The sequence below is a fragment of the Platalea leucorodia genome, assembly GCF_965183815.1.
Source record: "Platalea leucorodia genome assembly, chromosome: 1".
NCBI lineage: Eukaryota > Metazoa > Chordata > Aves > Pelecaniformes > Threskiornithidae > Platalea > Platalea leucorodia.
Window position 1 is genome coordinate 37,150,692 of NC_138823.1, and position 20,137 is coordinate 37,170,828.

The window sequence follows — 20,137 nt, forward strand, 5'->3', positions numbered from 1 at the left end:
GTAAATTTAATTAAATCAAAGTAACAAAAACATGCAATATTTTTGCTAAAATAATATTCAGAGAGTCTCTTTCCACAATCCATGCTGATTACCTCTTTCCTGTCAATCTATTTATTGGTTTCACAATTACATGAGACAATGAGCAAACTAAGAACATGTAAGGTATTAGATTCATAAATGGTATGGCATACAGATTTTAAAAGTGCATTTTACTCAAAAGTGTGACATTAGGAATTTCCAGTGGTTAAAATAATTTATGAAAGAGACATTATGCAGACAGATTGGGTGGACTGAAACATTCATTCATGGTGGGATCATTTGGAAATAGAGAAAGTAACTTGAACATCCTCTTCAAAGAAATACTTTTTAGCCTTTGGAGAATGTGCTACTGCATTTGAAAGTTAACACTGTTTGTTTTCATTAAAAACTGGAAATCTTCCTTCCCAGTGGAGAGAATTACAGTGATAATATGTGTGTGTGAATAAAACAAATGCACACAAATACTGAACTGGGCTCAATTTAGCTGCAAAACGTATCTACAATAAACATGGAATGTCAGTTGTCATGATTACCTTTATTAGTTTGCTAATAAGAAAAAGGAGAACTTATTTAATGGTTTACAACTTGATCTAATCCAAGGAGAGTGGAGCTGAGGCACTGCCTTCTACGTTTAGGATTTGTGAAGTTTCCCCTGCAAGACTCTGTTCTGTGTTTTTTAAGAAAGTTCCTGTTTTCTGGGTACCAATAGATGAATCCCTAATGGATACATTTACAGCCTGATGAACAAGGGGTTCATCAGACCTCACAGGAAGGTATATTTGGTCTTCAAATATCTCTTCCACAGCGTCACTGTCCTGATGAGTGTCTTTTTGAGGAATGCTGATGGGTTGTAGCATGAAGCTATGCCGGGACTCCAACTCTATCAAACCGTTTCCACTGAAATCCATATCAAAACGGTCCGATTCTTTATCCTCCATCCATTTTTCAGCTTGATGATTATTTCTCCAGTGTGCGTCATTCAAACTACTTTTCTCAGGAATATCATTGTTTAATTCAAGTTTCTTCTCCTGACTTAAATTCACCGTGCTCAAAGCAAGGGCTGCAAAGTCCGTTGGCACAATAAGCTGCAGCTCTTCTGCAGGCAGGCCGCTTGATTCTTCAGCAGAGGTCATTTCCACCGAGGTAAACGGCGTGGATGATTCGTCCCCATCCCCGTTGCTTCGAGCAGTGTTAGCCTTGTCTGTTTTATTTTGCTGGTAGTAACTGTTCAGCAGTGCAAACATTCTATCTACATCCTTCAAGTAATTAGTCCAGTCAGCCAGACTAAGTCTATAGTTGTATCTGTATTCATATACACTTTCATTCACACTGTACAAGTCTTCCAGTCCTTGCCAGTCGATGTCGCCAGTGAAACTGGGCAGGTTAGCCTTCCCATCCATCCCATAACTGTCCTCTGTTGAAAGAAAGAATAAAGCCTAATGGTGAAGACCAGCTTAAAATTGCAAGCAAAGCTCCCACGTGTGTTTCTACTCCAATTTGCTTGAAAGCACCACTATTCATAACGTATGTAGCTCAAAATGTAAGACGCTCTACATCTTCTGTCATCATATTAATGATTCCGGGCTCAAGCGTGTTCACAGCTCCTGCTGAACACACAGCAAGAAAAGCCCTGTCGCCTGCTGCATCCTTGGAGTGAGTAAAAAAGAACAAAATCTGGTCTAATGGGGCTTTGTGATGACAGTCAGAGATAAATCTTTCCTCTGATATTTCAAGGCAAGAAAGGTGCTTTCATGCACGAATAATCCATTTGCCTTTCACCAAAATATGGAATAAATAACCAAAGGTTAAATATAAAAGATGGGACTAAATGAAAGCCATTAGTGACCTGAACTTCAACAGTGCCCACAGCAATTTGGTGTCTGGGTAGCTTGAGACATACTGTCTACAAACCAACCAGCCACATTTTATTTAATAAACAATAGCCAAAGGTAGTATTTTATTTACTTTGTAAACAATTATTTTAATTTACATGGAGCAATTAGGAGAAATAAAAGCTGTAAAAACTTGGTATGAATTAATTTATAAGACTGCACCCCTCTGTAAAATAGTGTTAAAATATACATAGATGTAGAACCTCCTAAAGTTTTTTTTCAATTATTAAAAAAAAAAGCTTTCAAAGAACATGTCTAACAGCTTTATCAAATAATAAGTTCAAATAAAGGACATACATATGAGTCTATAAGTAGCAGCGGAGCTGCATTTTATATTGATCACAGCCAGAAAAAAGAAAGACATGAAGGAAACCCATTTCCAAAAGATTTTTAAAAGTCACTACAGTGACTATAGTAACCCAGATTATCGAATGTAGTGTGAAATTTTATATTGACAAGTAACACTGAACACCACTATTTCATTTAATTCATTGCACAGACTGTATTCAGTCCAAATATCTTATCAACAAAGTGGACTACAAAGAAAAACTAATCAGGTAATTCAAAAGCCTGGTAGGGAAAGTGGCAAATTCATCCTTACAAATGACGTTGTAGGCAATATTTAGTAATTAGTTCACTGAGATGACTTACTCTTTTTCTGAAAATTGTACAGGCAGGTAGGCTAGTAGTAATTACCTTGGAAGATCGAGTGGCTATCGTCCCAAAGCGTGAACTGAGCACAGATATTTATCTGTATTGAACCCTTCATCCCTACAGTGGGTTCTTGGCATCTCCATTAATTTCTTTGCGTTTTAGCTTGGCCTTTCTCATTGTTCAAGTAAAACAGAAGATATAACTTGTATCTATCATAGTTTATATTCTTTGCTTCCTTACTAGCTTGGAATTTCACAGTGGAAAGAATTTATCCAATATTTAGTCCATCATAGGGAAAGTCAAAAAAATACCATTATGGTCAGAAAAAAACTTGAGATTTTCTTATGATGAGGGGCCTTATTCTGCACCAAAGGGAGACCACTTTCATTACTTGGAAACACCTGAATCTTTAATCTTAATTGATATTTCTTCACTTCATACAACAGCAGTAAATATTTTACAACATAAAATTTAAAGATTTTACAACATAAAATTTAAAGAGCAAGTTCTAGAAATATTTTTTGGCAAACACTTGGCAAGCTCCCTGTTACAGGAAGCAACAAAAGCTTTTTGGATTTTGTAGAACAGCTATGACAGAGCGTCTTCTTTCTTTCCTGAAGTAGACAAGAGAAATGAAATCATGGCATAGCCACATGAGAGCCATCTTCCTCAGTCAAATTATGGATAATTTGCTTCCTGAAACAAAAAATAATTAAATACTGCAGAGGCTTCAAGAAAGAACTCTTACTATTCCAGTGCTTAGAGGCATAAAGGGCCCTAGAAAATATCATAGGAGGGGATGCATTTTTGAGGAATTTAGTCACCAAGCCCTCTAAGATATTAACCACACTGCAAATGTGAGAATATTTAAATTTTGCTCTGTTATTATTTGTATTGATAGTTTCATATTTTTTTTCTTTGCCAAATCAGAGCCTGTATAGGAAAACCAGCGGCTGTAGGAACAGTCAGTGGCCAAAGCGGTTGAGTATATGATGGCAGAAAATGAAACTGGGGTGCTGCTGTTTGACCAGTAACAGGTTTGGGGATGGACCAGGGCAGCTGGGGGCAAAGCAGGGGCCAGAAAGGTGCCTTTGGGCCCAGAGGAGCCTCTCCTGCCTGTCCCAGGCGGTGGGGCGGGGTTGAGATGGGCAAGCTGGAGTGGCAGGGTGGGCAGCCAGGAGATCTGGGGACCTGAAAAGAGGAGCAAGGTTTCTCGTCACCCTCAGCAGCGGGGCAACAGGGCTGTGCTGCAGAGAAGTAAAATCAGCAAGGAGTTTGCTGTATTCCTACAAAATAGCTCAAAGAATGTCAGAGCTACGCAGTCCTTTGTGCTGGATCTATATTTTCCCCTCTAAATGCGGCACTGTTTCTGCAGTCTCAGAGTTCAACAGCTGGGAAGGTGCTGGGAATTGTTCCATGATCTTCACGTCAAGCAGAAAAAAATAACTTGTGTAAACATGTGGGATAGAGGTAACATATTCATAAATGTTAAACAAATAGGAAAGAAAAGTCTTAAGGTCCTAGAGCTGGCTGTATGTTGGTTGACTGAGTGAGTCACCTCACAGTTTAATTCCACAACTTAGCAGTAAGCATGAAAAGTTTCCCACTGAAATCAAAGCATACAGCAGGAAGGAGAGAGGAACGAAAAGGTTTTCCCCTGTAAGAAATCTCATTACAAATAGGTGTGAAACGGGAAAGTGCAGATGAGTTGCATTTGAGTAACAGCATGCCAGTGGTTTCCTCAATCAATACTTTGGAATCTCTCAGCTATGTCACAGACCCAAAAGAGAGAATAATTGTTGCTAACTGTTCACAGTAAAACATCTTCCGATTTTTAAAAAGCATTAGCTAAGCTTCACTCTCCAATCATCATACCCTGGAGTCCCGTGATGCCATCCATGGCTGCGTTGTCTCAAAACTAATAAGGGACCTGGATATATCTCCACTGAGACTAAAGACAAGTAGGTACAGTAATCTCCCTGGCGGCTTTGAAAAACCTTGGACAAACAGGAGAGGAGAGAGGAGCGTGTGGTTCCCACATCCTGTCATCAACTGTGTCTGCAGAGTTGTTCCGTCCATCAAAGGACACGGGTGACACGAGTTCTTCCCCGTTGAAGCTCTCTCCCTATGTGTTGAGCAAACAGCACTATACTGGCTGTTGCCATACAGGCCTGTTGTCTCGCTGTTGTACTTGTAACATCTGTAGCGCTGTACTAACTCAGGTAATTTTGAACTGGAAACAGGTCTGAGTGGATGAACTACAATATCTGAAGGAAGCCTAAGGGGCAGTTCAGATGACTTAGCAGTGTAGGCCTTTCCCTTTCTTATTCTGCTGGTTTCTCTGCAGGCATCGAGAAAAGGATCCTCTAAGAGATCGTTTTAATGATTCCTGATAAATGGGGTTTGTTCATTTAATTTTTTTTTGTTTTAGAAAAGAAAACCAATTTTCACCAAGATGGGGCTTGAACCAAAATATTGAACCCAGGCATCTGTGTATATCGAGAAACTGGGTGACTGGAATGTAATGGCACAGAGCAGTATCACTTGTGATATACTATACCTTCTATTTATCCCAGTAGCATAATGTTACTGACTTGGTATCAGAAGTTAAAATATTTTCATTACTAAAGAGTGTAGCAAGACATAATTTAAAGATTAATCTTGTGTGCTCTACTACTTCATGCAATCCTACAATTAAAAAATGCCATTTCTGTTAGATCTGTAGTTAAAATGAGGAAGGCTTACAAGGATGTCTTCTAATGAAAGACTTAAAAGCATAATTACAGGGATTACTTTCTATCATTGTAGTAACCAGTTCCCACCAGGCTGTAATGGGCAATGCAAACAACTGGGATATAACCAAACAAAAGCTTATCATTTTCCTAGATCCCAAAACTACTCAAGTGAGAAAATACAAAATTGGCTGCAAGGAAAAATTAGCTGCTTAAACTGGAGATCTATAAAACACTGAAATACATTATCTTAATTGTTCCCTGGCTGCTGGGAGCTAGTGACAAGGTTCTTTTCAGAAGACCCTGTGAAAAAAGTTTTATGTAGACTTGTATACTCCTTGGACCCAGTTTACATCTCAGGTAAAAAATTTATGTCAGAAGCTAATCCACCAAAGCACAAGGACAAGAAAATATATAAAACTGATATACCGTGAAAAGGTATCAAGCCTAAATATGACACTTGACAGACTTTAATCTGTTTTTTACCCTGAGTACAAGTATTGCTCCATGAACAGCAAGTGCAGTACTGTTAAGACCTGAAGTTTTTCAGTCTCTTCAGGCTTTTGCTTTACGTTTGACTGGTTCCTCCACCAGGAGGAACTGGGGTCTGCATGATAAACATGTAGGTACAATGAGTATACTTGCAAACAGATAAATATACTTGCAAACATCAGTCTTTCATGTATTCCTCAGGTTCAAGCATTAGGTATGAAATACCTCACCTGGTGCCCCTCCTCAGTTTGAATATTACAATCTTTTTAAGAATTCTTATTTCATGCGTGTGTGATCTGGTCTGAAACCTCCCCTACCCAAAGGACCCTCATCTTTCTGCCATACTTATATTGACCTGTCTCCTGCTGGCTTCTGAGCACGTGCTGCTCACATTGAGCACTGCTTTTGCTTAAAGCAGCATCTGCCAACATTTCCTAAAGCCAGTGAGAAGATTTTCCTTTGCTTCCATGGGTTTGATTAGGCTCTTTCTTTGGATACCTATACCTCAGAAAGCTTTTTAAGCACATTTGATTTCTGTTTAAAAAGCAGCTGTACAGACTTCCTAAATAAAACCAGAAAAAACCCCAACCCATCCAAAATCAACCCAACAACAGGAAAACAACCCAAAAGAGATGATTCTTTTTGTGTCATTTTCCCTGTGTAAACATCTAAGAAATACAGGCATGAAATATGAGCTGTATGAAGTCCTGCTATGACAATGAGCTACGTTAAATGCAGAATGGTAGATCTAAAAAATAATGGCCAAGTTCAGTGTAGAGTAGTTAGAAAATGCATGCATCAAAAGCTATGCTGTGTGCAACATGGCAGGATACAGACATTAGTTGAAATGAACTGGAGTCATGCAATTATTTGGAAAGAAGCTGCTGAGGAGAATAAAAAAGTGTGGATACCTGTGTGGATCATAGCTTCCTCCATCTTTATTTCCTGATATAGGAAAATACAAGAGTAACTTTTGTTAGTGTTTAGAACTTGTAAAACCATTCACAATGTAGTTTTCCATGCACAGCATCTAATTCCTAAAAAGAAATGTACTGTGTTAAATAAAGGCAGAGCTGCAGTCCAACAAAGATTTCCTGGAAGTTTTATATAAAAGAACTGAAAAACCACAGTTTTTCAAAAAATAATAAAACCCCCAAATAATTAGATATTGTAAAAAAGAGAAATATTTGTAGGTGAAGAAAGAGATACAAAGATGCAACAACACAAAATACGTAGAAAGAAATATTCCTGTAAAAAAAAATCACAATATTCAATCAACCAAATTTAAGTGCAATGAATTCCAGAGTAATGAAGTATGAATACCGGCTATTTTTGTACTCAGAAAGTCTTGTAAAGAAATTTGGCTTTCCTCAAAAACGGAGGGGACTACTGCTGATTAGAAGTTTGCATTGTTAAGTCTCAGTTGTGGTGTAGAGCCTGAGGTTTTTCATATAGACAGCAATTGGAATAAACACAGGATTTAATACCTCACCTGTTACTGGGAGGCAAAAACTAACCAAATAAACCCTGCAAGAGAGGAAAGAGTTATGACTATGAAGATCTGCATATGCTTGTTATTGATTATCTCAAATAACTTGATAATCTTCCTGCAGCATTTCTGTCAAATCTTGTTGTTTGCCATCAGTACCTGTCTAGAATAACCTGTGCAAACTTGCAAAGAAGCTTCCTGGTCATGTGGTTGTGCAGGATGTTGTATGTGGATCATTCCAAACTATTCAGAGCAACACTTAGGAGAGCAACAATTCATAGATACAATTGGTACTTAAGCAGATGAAAAAAAATGGAAAAAATGGAAATAAACACTTCTATTTTTCTTGTACCTGTTTCCAGTCCCTTTGGCCTCGGATTGCACTGCTTATAGCCTTGACAACTTCGCAGTTCCATTAGTTGTACGTGTAATTGATTCAAAATGCCTCTTTCCACTGTATGTACTGTATTTGTCAGCTAAGAAAAAGAGGAATGGAGGGAAAACATACTTGTTAACAGAAATAAAAAAAACCTAGAGGAGTCTGGTGAACAACATTTTGTAACAGGGAAAGGGGTTTACCTGATAGGGATCAGTGTTCATATCAAAATATTCCAAGAAGCCCGTTGCAAACTCACAAAAGAGAAAATTGTGGGTGCCATTGACTGTTCGCAAACACCAGTAAGTGTTGTTATTTGAGCTTGTGCAAGCACAGAAAGAGCCCACTGTAATTAAAGAAACAAGTTATTAGTTTTCAGTGAAAAATAATAGGTTTTTTCTTCTACTAGTGAAACTTCTATAGGTTTTCATGTATTTAAATTCTAGATAAATTTTAAAAAAATCTCGTGTTTGAATTATCTCACATGCTCATCTAAAACTAAATAAATGTTGCTAACGTAATTTTCGCAAACATACAGTTAACGAAAGCAGAAGATAGATAGTGAATCCTCTGAGTTAACGAGGCATATTCTGTTCTGAGTTCTATCCGGTTTATTAGAATTGAGCAGAATTCAGACTTAACAAAAAACCACCACAAATCCTGATTCTTAAGATTCATATACAGGATTCCTTGGAATTGCTTACTATATATAAGGATACTGCTTCCTCCAACAGTAAGTAACCTTAACCTGGTAGAGTCTCTGAGGTGCAAGTACAACAGAAAATTACAGCCTTGTAAGCACTACAGAGGAAGGTCAGATTGCTAGTTGATACCATAAGTGAGATGGAAATGACACAACAGTCACGAAAGTGCGAGGTAGTGTACGGGAGTGAGGCAAGTGGGAAAGATTAGGCAATGAAGAGGTGGGTTTGCAAGCAGGGAGCTTGCCTGGCACCTTGAATGCAGGAAAGGTGGAAGAAGCAAGGTGCGAAGGAAGACCAATGTGTAATCCTATACCTCACTTTAAGCAGCTATCCATTACTGGCTTGAGTTTTCCACTTAACTATTATTTTGAACTGCAATCCCTCTTTTTGTTTATTTATTTGATACACAAATAAGAAGGAAATTGAAGCACTCAGTCAGGCCTTTGTAGGACAATCCCAAGCAGTGTAACTGGATTACATCTTGTTTTCACTTTTCAACCTTGGGAAACCTAGAGCAGGCTTCCGCTCCAGACTGAAGACACCTAGATCCAGGTGTCACAGTGATGGGAGCAGCCATAGAGGACACCTGGGTATACCTTCTTTATAATCTTGTTCTGCCAGTGCAAAAGGCTGTAAGAAAGGTATCATCTCTTTTAATTTTCAAATAAACTGCTAACAAAAATTTTACTGTAGAAGATTGTCTTTTTAATTCCAATAATAAAATATTAACATTGCCTTATATTTTTATTTAGATTTATTTAGATTTGTTATTAGTACTGTGACTAGCTGTAATGGTATCAATGTTTTGAACAAAAATCATAAAAATAGTAATGGTATTGGACCTTTTTATCTGTGTAATGTGAATCAATACATTAGCTCTTCTTTAAATTATGGACTGTGTCAAAGGGACATTTTTTTACACCATGACTGTTGCTGGAGCATTGCCAGAATGCACAGCAACATGAGAACTCTTTTCATAACTGTTTTTTACTCCACGGTTAAAAAGTAACAAGCCAATTTAATTGTTGTCTTTAAAACAAAAATCATGCATATGACTGCTTTAGGAACATCTTAAAATGTAAAAAGCATGTTAGCAGAACTCCTAGTGCAATTAGAACAGATTATCACTAGGAGACAACTTTCTCCAAATGAAAAACTCTTATTGGCAAATTTTCTGCTTGGAGTCAAATATGTTGTAACTTAGTCACCATTTGATCTTGAAGTTTTTGAAAGTAAAGTTTTCAATCATTTTTCTTCCTCTGCCACCAAAGATGAGAAAGTTGTTTTTTTGTTAATGCTGAATACCGAAAAATGTTGAAGCATGCCTCAATAGGATGATTATCTATATACCCGGAAGTTTAAAGGAACTTGAAATATTTTCTAGCTCTTATATTTTGTTCTTATATACCAGGTGAGCATTCCACAGTTGTGATTTTTAAATTCTTTTAGAATATAAAAAAATGGGAATAATGGGAAGAATTCGTAAGGGATAGTATCTGTATTTTCTTCACAATAAGGTAAGTTGTTTATGATACACTTTGAAATGAAAATGCTAAAATTAAAGTACACCTTCTATGTGCTAAAGTTTGTGACAACATTAAAGGTCATGTCACAAAAAGGATTTGTGACAATTGGAAGAATAAGGTTATTAATAACTGGAAAACCAATTAAAATTCCTATGAAATATTTGGTCATCTTGATCTCCAAAAGATGACACAAATCTCAGTGGTTGATTACAAAAGTCTATGTTGTAGAGGCCAGATCTCTTTTTTTTTTCTGCAGTGTTTAGCATCAAGTGTCTTGTGATAATTTCATATAAATAAGTAATGCAACAATTATAAGCAGACTCAAGCGATATTTTTCCTTCATGTTTCAGAATAATGGCAGCATCAGCATTACTAAGTGTCAGTTCTTCCAAATAATGCTCTGATTGCATGAAGTAGAAACTGTAACACAGCAGAGGATAACCTAGATCACATCTACACGTGGACGTAAGACTTACAGTTCCAGAATGGGGCTGTTTGCCAGTGGTTGTTGTCATGGGTAAAACATGTCAGTCCAGGAAGGCTACACTCATCTCCTTTCTTCTGGCGCTTTTTCCCCTTCCTTTCCTTCTTCCTTCTCCGGTTCTCTTTGAACAGCTGCAGTTTGCCATCCACCTCCTGTGCTGCTTCTCTGTTCAGAGAGAAAGTTGGGCACAGCTGACAGAGAACAGTCTCTATATGATTAACAACAGCATTAGTAGTTTTTACGTCTTTCTGGCTTTTTTAAAGATGTGAAGATGAGAATATGCCCCTCTTCTAGCTCAGCTTCCACCCCAGCTGTTATGACAAGGTGGTCTCTTCAGTAAGCATGAGAAATGATGCACTGTTGCCTTTAGGTTTCACTGGATCTTTTAAGTGTGAGGCCAATCAGCTTCCAAAATTATTAATTTAATCCATTTTTTATCAATAGGTTTTAAAAATATTATCCATAAACTTTCACAAGTCTGTCCAAAACTACTGAAGGTTTCTTGTGAGTGCTTGCTATATGTGACCTTTTCTTTCCTTTGCCTCCTCCCTTCCCATCTCCACAAAGAAAACCCAAAACCCCCAAAAATGTATTTCTCCAGTCACCAAAAACCCAGCTGAGAAGCAGAGAGGATAATAACAATCTTACTTGAACGGATGAAGATGGCTCTTGAGTTTCTCTTGGGCCTTTACCCCTTTCTCTTTGTTGTAATAGCTACAGGGAAAATTATTAGGAATTATCAAGTCATGAAACCATTTTGAACACAAAAACAAACTGGAAACATACCATCTTTGACGTTTTCTGAAAGAACTACACAGAATGACTTACGATTTTGCCTTCATTTAAAGAAGTTATATTTGTGTGATCCTGTGCTAGATTATAGCAAAACTACAGCTGGGTTCAAAGATGTTAGTGGAATACAAACATATTCAATCTTAAAATTTTTACATTTGTCTTCTTTTGATTCACAGTACTTTCTACTCTTAAAAGTGATCTAACTAAAATGAGTACCTACAGTGGCTATAAATATCAGTAAAGCTTATGTTCTTTCTTTTCCATCTCAAAAACTTGAAAAGTGTGTAAGCCTTAGCAATTGGTGTAGCTTTCAGTGCTGAATGTCATCTGTCTTACCTCTGTTTACTACAGTCACATTCATCTGGTTTTCTTCTTTTTAGGTGTCCTCTAACTTCCCTCAAATTCTTAATTTTGTCTTGGAGAGCTTCGATCTGCAGAGAATATTTCCGAGTTAGAATTATTCTTTGAAAAGGTAGCAGTGCAAAGACTTCACTCAGATTTTAAAATACCTCCCAGATTTTAAAATACCTCTCAGATTTTAAAATACGTCTTACCTCCTTATCAATGTAAGCCTTGTGGTCCTTCCAGGCTCTGGCGGATTGGTAGAGCTCCCTCTCACAGTGAATAGTGTCATTTGGAAGAATAAAACATCTGTAGACATGAGTTTAAAAAATAGGAAAAAGGTCAGTGGTTTCCCAATTGCCTAGCCATTTCTTCTCTTTCTTCCAACATTCCTAATCAATTCTTTGTTATATTCTGTTAAGAAATAAATAAACTTTACAAGGTCTTCTCATGTTGACTTAATAATATTATAATTGCTTCAATCTGTTTTCTCTGCAAAATAAAGAATAAAAAAAAAATCCTCATCCATGACAGACGCTCTGTGCCTGCTAAACAAAAATGCCATGGCAGAGCCATCTTGGAGATTCTTAATCCAATCAGAAAGGACTGAAACTGAAATAAAAATCTCTCCAGAATTTAAAGCCTGTTAACCAAACGTGCCATTGCTTATTTAACCGCTAGCTGCTGAGAAATATATTCACCTTGCCACATGAATATGACTCATCTTTCGAGTATGCAAAATAGTCAAGAACAGAACCTACAGTCAATGGGCTAAAGATCAATATAATCAATAAGGATCAGTAAGAGTGAAAGTTAGAGCAAAGAGTTCAAACAAGTGCTTAAAAAAAAGCCAACAGAACACTTAAAAAGTGATGCAATGACAAAAACATTCATACCAGTGTTTGAAAAAATAGCTCTACCAAAAAGAAAAAAAGAATGTGGAAGGCCAAGGAGGTGGACTGAGATAGAAAATCCAGCAGACTACAGGCTGGGCTTTCAAAATCTCCATGCTGACAAACAGAAATTCCTTAATTACAGAAATATTCCGATTTTATAGACACAATGCTTCTTGGGTCCTGCTTCATCAGAACCCTTCTTTTAATTTTTGAGAAGAAAAGCAGAAAGGAAGATTTAGATGCTTATCTCTTCCCATGTTATCTCACTATGTTTTTTTCTTCACTCAAAGGATTCTGAAAACAATACTGTATTCAGTAAAAGTCAAAACACTTTATGGAGAAATAATAACTTTCCCAGACAGCTGTTTAAGGCTTTATTAATGCCATGGTTGGAAATTATCAATGTAAAAAAAGGATAATTCTTACTTTTTAAAAATTAACTTTTAGGTTTTCCTTTATGTTAAAAAAAAAAAAAAAAAAAAAGAAGAGAAGAAAAGAGAGAAATGCTACTTATATTTTAAACACAATAAAAAGGATAAAATACAAGATTTTTGTTGCCTGCATCTGCCTGGCTTTCCAGAACCATCATATTATCTTTTTTAAACTAAAAAATATCTTGAGATTTTTGCCTTTTCATTCAGATTTAGTGTAGGGCTAAAAATTGAAATCTAAGCATCTTCCAGGATGGAAAAATGATGTGGGTCCCTTCAGGTATAAACAGGTCTAATGTAGCTTAGCTAATGTTATTGGTTGCAAACAACTAAGCATTAAGAAAGATGATGTAACTGATCTAATCTGTCTTCATTTAGAGTGGAATTTCAGTCCTCTCTAAATTTAGGCCTCTATGCTAAGCTGGTAGCCTAGACTTTATAAAGAACAGCAGGAATGTCAGCTTCACAGGGTGATTAATCCATCATAAGATGCATGTTTCGATACGGTGGATGAATCTCCCTCTGGAGATGCCTACTCCTCCTCAGAAATAAAACCTAAACTAGATGCCTCCCTTCAAAACATGCATACTAAAGTTAAATGATTCCACCTACTAACAAGTACAACTCAGGTTTATCTAAAATCTACAATGACAGTTTTAAGTTCTTAAATATTGTAACCATAAAATCGTCAAAAATGGAAAGAGAGGGACTACAATTAGAAAACGAAGATTTAATTTTAAGAAACAAAACCAGAAAAAAAGCAATTGTACTTGTGTGTCACTCTGACAGAGTTGGGTTGACCTATAGCATCAGAGCCATCAGCAATCATTGCATCACCAGGAACACCCTCGTTTTCCTCTGCTGCTTCCTCATTTTCAGCATTGTGACGCTTGGTGATACTTTTGGTCTTTAACACCTGCAGTTCTTCCTCTTCCAGATTTATGTCATATATTTCACCTTCAAATTCCACAGACAAGGACCGGGTTTGGCGAGTGTGAACAAATCGGGGTTTGTATTCTGAAGCAGAAGAAAGAAACATTCCCGGTTGCATATACATATCTACATGACCCATGCCATGAACACAAAGCATACTCCAAAAAGGAAGAATCCTGTTCAGTAAAAACAGCTTATTTTTTCTGTGGCTTTACAGAAATTTATTTAATGATTTTTTGATATGTTGGGGCCCACAATTTCATGAGTAGCATGAAATTTCCATTGCTTCAAGGTTTGCATTTCATGCTAGTCTGACCTTACACCACAGTTAGCATCTATATCTCCAAATAAAATCAGCATCTTAGCAATCAGATATCTAGAAAGAGACACTCAAAAAATCAGAGACCACTTTAGAAAATTAAGCCATTCAGTACTCTGTGAAACAAGGTCACCACCTGTAAATTGGCATGTGACGTAAGTTTGATTTATGCCTTAGAATAAAAATTTTTTCTTAGGTAGGCCTTAAAAGGACAAGAATCCATCTTATATGGATATTTGCACCCTAAGTTTGCAGATGACACTAAGCTGGCTGGGAGTGTTGATCTGCTGGAGGGTAGGAAGGCCATACAGAGGGACCTGGACAGGCTGGATCAATGGGCCGAGGCCAATTGTATGAGGTTCACGAAGGCTCAGTTCCAGGTCCTGCACTTGGGTCACAACAGCCCCATGCAATGCTACAGGCTGGGGGAGGAGTGGCTGGAGAGCTGCCCGGTGGAAAATGACCTGGGGGTTTTGGTTGACAGCTGCCTGAATATGAGCCAGCAGTGTGCTCAGGTGGCCAAGAAGGCCAATGGCATCCTGGCCTGCATCAAGAATAGTGTGGCCATCTGGATGAGGGAAGTGATCATCCCCCTGTACTTGGCACTGGTGAGGCCTCACCTCGAGTACTGTGTTCACTTTTGGGTCCCTGACTACAAGAAGGACATCGAGGTGCTGGAGCATGTCCAAAGAAGGGCAACAAAGCTGGTGAAGGGTCTAGAGCACAAGTCTTATGAGGAGAGGCTGAGGGAACTGGGGTTGTTTAGTTTGGAGAAGAGGAGGCTGAGGGGAGACCTTATTGCTCTCTACAACTACCTGAAAGGAGGCTGTAGTGAGGTGGGGGCCGGTCTCTTCTCCCAAGTAGCAGGCAACAGGACGAGAGGAACTGGCCCCAAGTTGCACCAGGGCAGGTTTAGGTTGGATATTAGGAAAAACTTCACCAAAAGGGTAGTCGGGCATTGGAACGGGCTGCCCAGGGAAGTGGTTGAGTCTCCATCCCTGGAGGTATTTAAAAGATGTGTGGATGTGGTGCTTAGGGACATGGTTTAGTGGTGGACTTGTCAGTGTTAGGTTAACAGTTGGACTTGATGATCTTAAGGGTCTTTTCCAACCTAAACGATTTTATGATTCTATGATTCTATATCAGTGTATATGTATCTATATGTCTATACGTAGAGGACTAAGAATGTTGTAAAGGAGAAAAGCATAACAAATGGACTTTTTCTGATGCCCCCTTCAGATGTTTTTCACACTTCCCCTCTTTCTCTCCCCAAGTCACTTCCCCCCGGTGCTGCATTTCCCATTCAGCCCTTGCTGGTATACTTCTCTTTCCAAGGTACATGACAGGTATCTCCCCTTGAAAATATCACTTAGGGGAACATTCCCCAATTTGAGAATCACCCTGGTAGTCTGTGACATGTAGACTTTTCAGCAGACTGCCTGTAGACACTGAAGTTCCTTAGATCATATGAAACAAATGGAAGAAATTATATCAAGGCAGCATTTAGTCTGAACAATGAGACAACTCAAGACAGACAATATTGTGGTTGAATGTACAAAGAATACCAGGGATTCTTGTTCACATCCAGAGTGGAGGAGGCTTTAAATCAGGAAATATTTTGCGTTATACTGACATTATTTTCTTATTTCATAGACATCTGTGCAGCATCTCCTAACTTTTGCCTTTCTCATACGACTTCACTATCTTCCTGTTTTAAAGACCCACCTTTATTTCATTCCCTAGTTTAGTATTCTAGATAGAGAAGGAGAATACAGCCTGCTCTTGAACAAAGTCTGAAACCCAGGTCCGCTTGTATTGCTATAGCTACAGAACTTCACTTTCATCGCTGGGCAGAGAGATGAAAATACTTGTTCCATTTAAAATAATGGCTTCTTTAAATAGGTTTCTTTTGTAGAAATCATTAGCAGAAGCAAATTCAAGTACTGCTGTCCTAAAACCCTCTTGTACATTCCCTTCAGCCCACGCTCCACTAGAGGACACTGCGATCTCACTCGTGTCCCTGCGGGGATCCCGCTACTGACTCGCCGTGAAGTCACAGCCGAGTAGAATTTCAGTCCGACAGCAGTCACGGCACTGCAGCGCCTCATGTAAAAGATGTCTTTGAGATATCACCAAACAGTATGTGAATTCGGTGTTAACGATGCAAGAAAACACTTGCCCTGGCCGTCCTAGCAAATAACGGCACCCACTGATCCACGGATGCCGGCGAGTTGTCATCTCTGAGCAGCGCGATAGGTGGCCCCAGAGCATCACCACCAGCAGCGGCAGCAGCCTAAAGACTATTCCTCACCGTGATCCAAGGGATAAATATTGTTGTTATTATTATTGTTATTACAGAGGCAATTATGTAGAACCTGACTGCCAATTACAGATGTATTCATTATACACGGAGGTGAAAACAAGAATTTACTGGTAAGTCAACACTCTGCTAGCCGTTTCCCCCCTGCTTTTTGCCTCAGCGGTTCAAGAGATCAGATAACACTTACTTTGCGCATTAGGGTTTCTCAGGAACTGTCTTTGATTTTTTCTTTGGGTCCTGCTGTTTCGGTAATCAGTGTCTCCACAGTTGCAGTCTTTGTCTTTACCGCTGTATCCCCGGGAGTGTATGCTGCGGGTCCTTTTTCTGATGGCAAGTATGTCGCTAGATACCTTACACTTGTGAATTCGAAGTTTGCCGGAAGCATCCTCCGTGCACTGCCACTTCTGTGAGAGAGAGAAATGAAGATGATTTCCCAGCAGCCTTCCAAACCCCTGCTACTTTCAGGTGGACTGTAAAACAAGACAGGCAAATTTCTTTAAAAATTAACCAGTCCCTTAAATAACAAGCTGAGAAGGGAAATATTTTAAGGGACTAAACTCATTCACGTTCTTCTCAACATCTCTCTCATGCTAGGCAAACATAAGCTTGAATGAAATCACTGCAAATCTGCATAAAAAAATACAGCCCAGCCAAAAAAGATATATAAATCAAGAGTATCTAGACTAAACACATCCCTGAAAGGGGCAAATAAAAAAATCTTAATTTACTGAGCCACAGAGTACAGCTGTCAGGGCTGTTTTCACCAACTCTTTTTTTTTTCTTTGAAAAAACAAACTTTGTTTCTTTGTTCTGTGACTTGGGATTTCTAACATGATTCAGGGGAAAATAAAAAATCTCCACAGATGAAGAAGAACTGGTTCAGTTGTAAGGTTCCTTGGAAAAGAGAAGGACAAATTGTGGGTGTGATTTATAGAAAAATACATAAACCACCAACAACATGTAATTCATTCCCTTACCGGTGGTCAGAGTTAGGACCTGCACCCTAAGACATGCCCCTGCAAACCATGCCACTCAGACCTGCAAACATGGCTGGCTCTTTATATTTTACAAGAGAAGGGAGAAGCCTGAAAGCACGATACCCTCAGCCACCTTCCCTACACCCAGCAGGTGCAAGCAGGGGAAGAACCTTAGGGACAGTAAACAAATAAATTAGCTTGGAGAAACTTCTTTGGATACCTAAGTCTTGAGATTCGTGTCAGACTTGGGAGAAAAAAGTGCAGCCTGGAAGGAATACCTGTAAAAGGCATCATCGTTCGCATGCTGAATATCAGAGCAAGTGCGGGAGAATGAGAGGAAACAGAGTTTTTCCAGCTTGTCTGCACAATATCTGTCTGACTTGATTATCAACATCACTGAAACAGATGGAAGATTCCAGGTGGACTTTTCCAGTGGATCCTACTCTCTTCACATTTCAAATTACAAAACAATTGGGACATTAATTCCTTTTCCACACCAAACTGCCTTAAAAGAGCTAAATGTATTTTTTTTTTTAACATGGATAGGTGCTGACAGATCAGAGCTCTTTTGCCCGTGCCCAAAGCTTGCCATATATGGCTGCTGGGTTATAGCTGGCACTCGTAACACCCTACACAGGTTAAGCAGTCTGTGAAGACTTTAAGTCGGTTGTAGTCTGAATAACAATAGGGAGAACTAGAAATAGCTATGTTTATTTATAATTTGAATATAACTATAAATGACTATCATGCAGTGAGTTTTGTTCACTTGTGCATCTTAAGCCACAATGACCAGACTTTGCATAGAAAGCAATTAAGTTTGGCTGTATAGTGTAGGGAACAAAACTCGGTAACGCTATTGATAACTGGAGCCTTTTAGTTGCAGTTTCAGCTAAGTTTCCCTATAATGTGTCCTTTTTTGGTTCCTGTGACTAAATAGCGTAACTTTCTCTTACCTCACTACTAATAGCAAGAGAGCTGGATGCTAGACCTAATGGAGTCCCCAAATTAATTTTTGAAATGGGCACTAATATCAGAGCACCCACATTTCGGTAAGTCTCTTCCATTAACTAATGGCTGCTCTGGACTGTTTTGGGGGTGCTGTCAAACTGACTGAAGAATGAAGAAAGAAAAACTAAGCCTCAGGTAGATTTGCTGACCTGATAACCTGAGGAGTGAGCTGATGTGGCTCTGAACGACAGCAGCGTGAGAGCACTCTCTGGCCTAACACACGGGCTGAGCTCAAAGATGGATGCCATGCTCAGAGACCTTGCCCGTGGATTGGCATCACTCTGATCCCAGAACAGTAAACCGTCTGTAAAAGGCCATAGGCCTATATACATCTGATGGCCACCTCAGAAATTACACTCATGCCCAGACTTTCAGTGTAAACCCACACCTACAAGTGACAAGGTGACTTTCTACACGTAAAGCTGTCTGAGAGCTGTAAGGCTTTGCAGGATTTTATTCTGCAATAGCATGTGCATTCTTCCTACCGCAGCAAGAGATGGTTGTTACAGGATAAGAACTGACTGCACCACTGTATTTCCTGTGTTTATTGGGCACACGTTACATTTATAAACATATGGCACTAGTTTTTAATGAGTCTCAAAAGCACCATTTTGAAGTAAAATAAGTATTCTCTTTGTCTAACATTAATTATAGCAAGAGGTTCCAGGAATGGCTTCAATGGCCATTTAGATCACTTTTAACGGTATTATGACTTACACTGAAACAAGACTCTCTGTGTCTAGTACAAGCCAATAATAGTTCTCTATTTAAAACAGGGATTAAATGGGATTCAGTTCCTCGTCTTTTTTTTTTTTTTTAGTTTTACTTTAAAAAGTGTCATTATAAAGATGCTTCAGAGTTCTAAGATGGAATTTTTAGACTAACTTTCCTGAATCCCTGCCCATGCCAGTGTAATCGGGCACTGAGCATGCATTATGCAGTAAGTCATAATGGTCCTTCTGCTCATCTTTAGATCTATAAAATGCATTAATGCACATAAAAGAAGATTCTGACTGATGTGCTGCCCCTTCCCCTCCCCTGTTTTCTACCTTCCTTCCTGCTATGAATACCAAACTATTCTTTGAAATCCAAGACTATTAGGTTCAGTTTCTGGGTCCCCTTTTCTCCATCAATAAAAAAACATTGGCACATACAAAAACTAAATATGTCTTCATTAAATTTTAATTTGTATATGTTTTCTTATTTTCCCCATGTTTATCTTCCTTCTCGTGGTGATGTTTCACAAGACACCTAAGCCAATCTAACAATTCACTGTTGCCATAGGAATACGGGATAGTCCCTGCATCTGGCTGCATGCTGACTTAGGGACCTCTGCGCTGATTTATTCTCTCCTTCATAGGAGAAAAGAGGACTAACTCAGAATTAAAAAAAAAAAAGCAAAACTAATGGGAGAGGAAAAGCAGGACCCTGCCACTTGGCTGCAACAAGCTGTTATATCATTTCAGTCACGTTGTGAAACTTAACCTGTGTCAGCCTTTTTCCCTGTCATTGACCTATCTTTTCCTTCTTTCATCTCATTTCATCACCTACCCTCCAGCAATTATTTCCGTCTCACCTTAGCTCTCCACCTCCAATTTTCCATCTGCCTCAATTTAGCTTCAGAGGGGAAGCAAATGTGGAATAGGATCCTTAATACCCCCGCACCAATGGAGTCCTGAAACCCCACACCTGAAAGCTGGTGGGACTATCCCGCTGCGAGGGGCTTTG

At 38.7% G+C, this 20,137-nt stretch overlaps 1 protein-coding gene across 5 annotated transcripts in view; it reads right to left on the reverse strand.

The window, feature by feature from the left end:
* Positions 1-629: 629 nt before the first annotated feature.
* SULF1 (sulfatase 1) overlaps positions 630-20,137 on the reverse strand; it is a gene marked incomplete at both ends in the record, with an annotated part of 64,439 nt that continues 44,931 nt past the window's right edge. For 4 of the 5 annotated variants that reach the window (XM_082305845.1, XM_082305844.1, XM_082305843.1 and 1 more), the window contains 10 exons: positions 1,290-1,453; positions 6,721-6,754; positions 7,651-7,774; positions 7,878-8,020; positions 10,381-10,553; positions 11,037-11,102; positions 11,520-11,614; positions 11,738-11,834; positions 13,623-13,869; positions 16,612-16,828. In XM_082305845.1, coding sequence (XP_082161971.1) covers positions 1,423-1,453; positions 6,721-6,754; positions 7,651-7,774; positions 7,878-8,020; positions 10,381-10,553; positions 11,037-11,102; positions 11,520-11,614; positions 11,738-11,834; positions 13,623-13,869; positions 16,612-16,828 — 1,227 coding nt within the window. Of the gene's footprint in view, positions 1,454-6,720; positions 6,755-7,650; positions 7,775-7,877; positions 8,021-10,380; positions 10,554-11,036; positions 11,103-11,519; positions 11,615-11,737; positions 11,835-13,622; positions 13,870-16,611; positions 16,829-20,137 lie in introns of all 5 variants that reach the window. The other variant, XM_082305842.1, reaches the window with a different exon arrangement.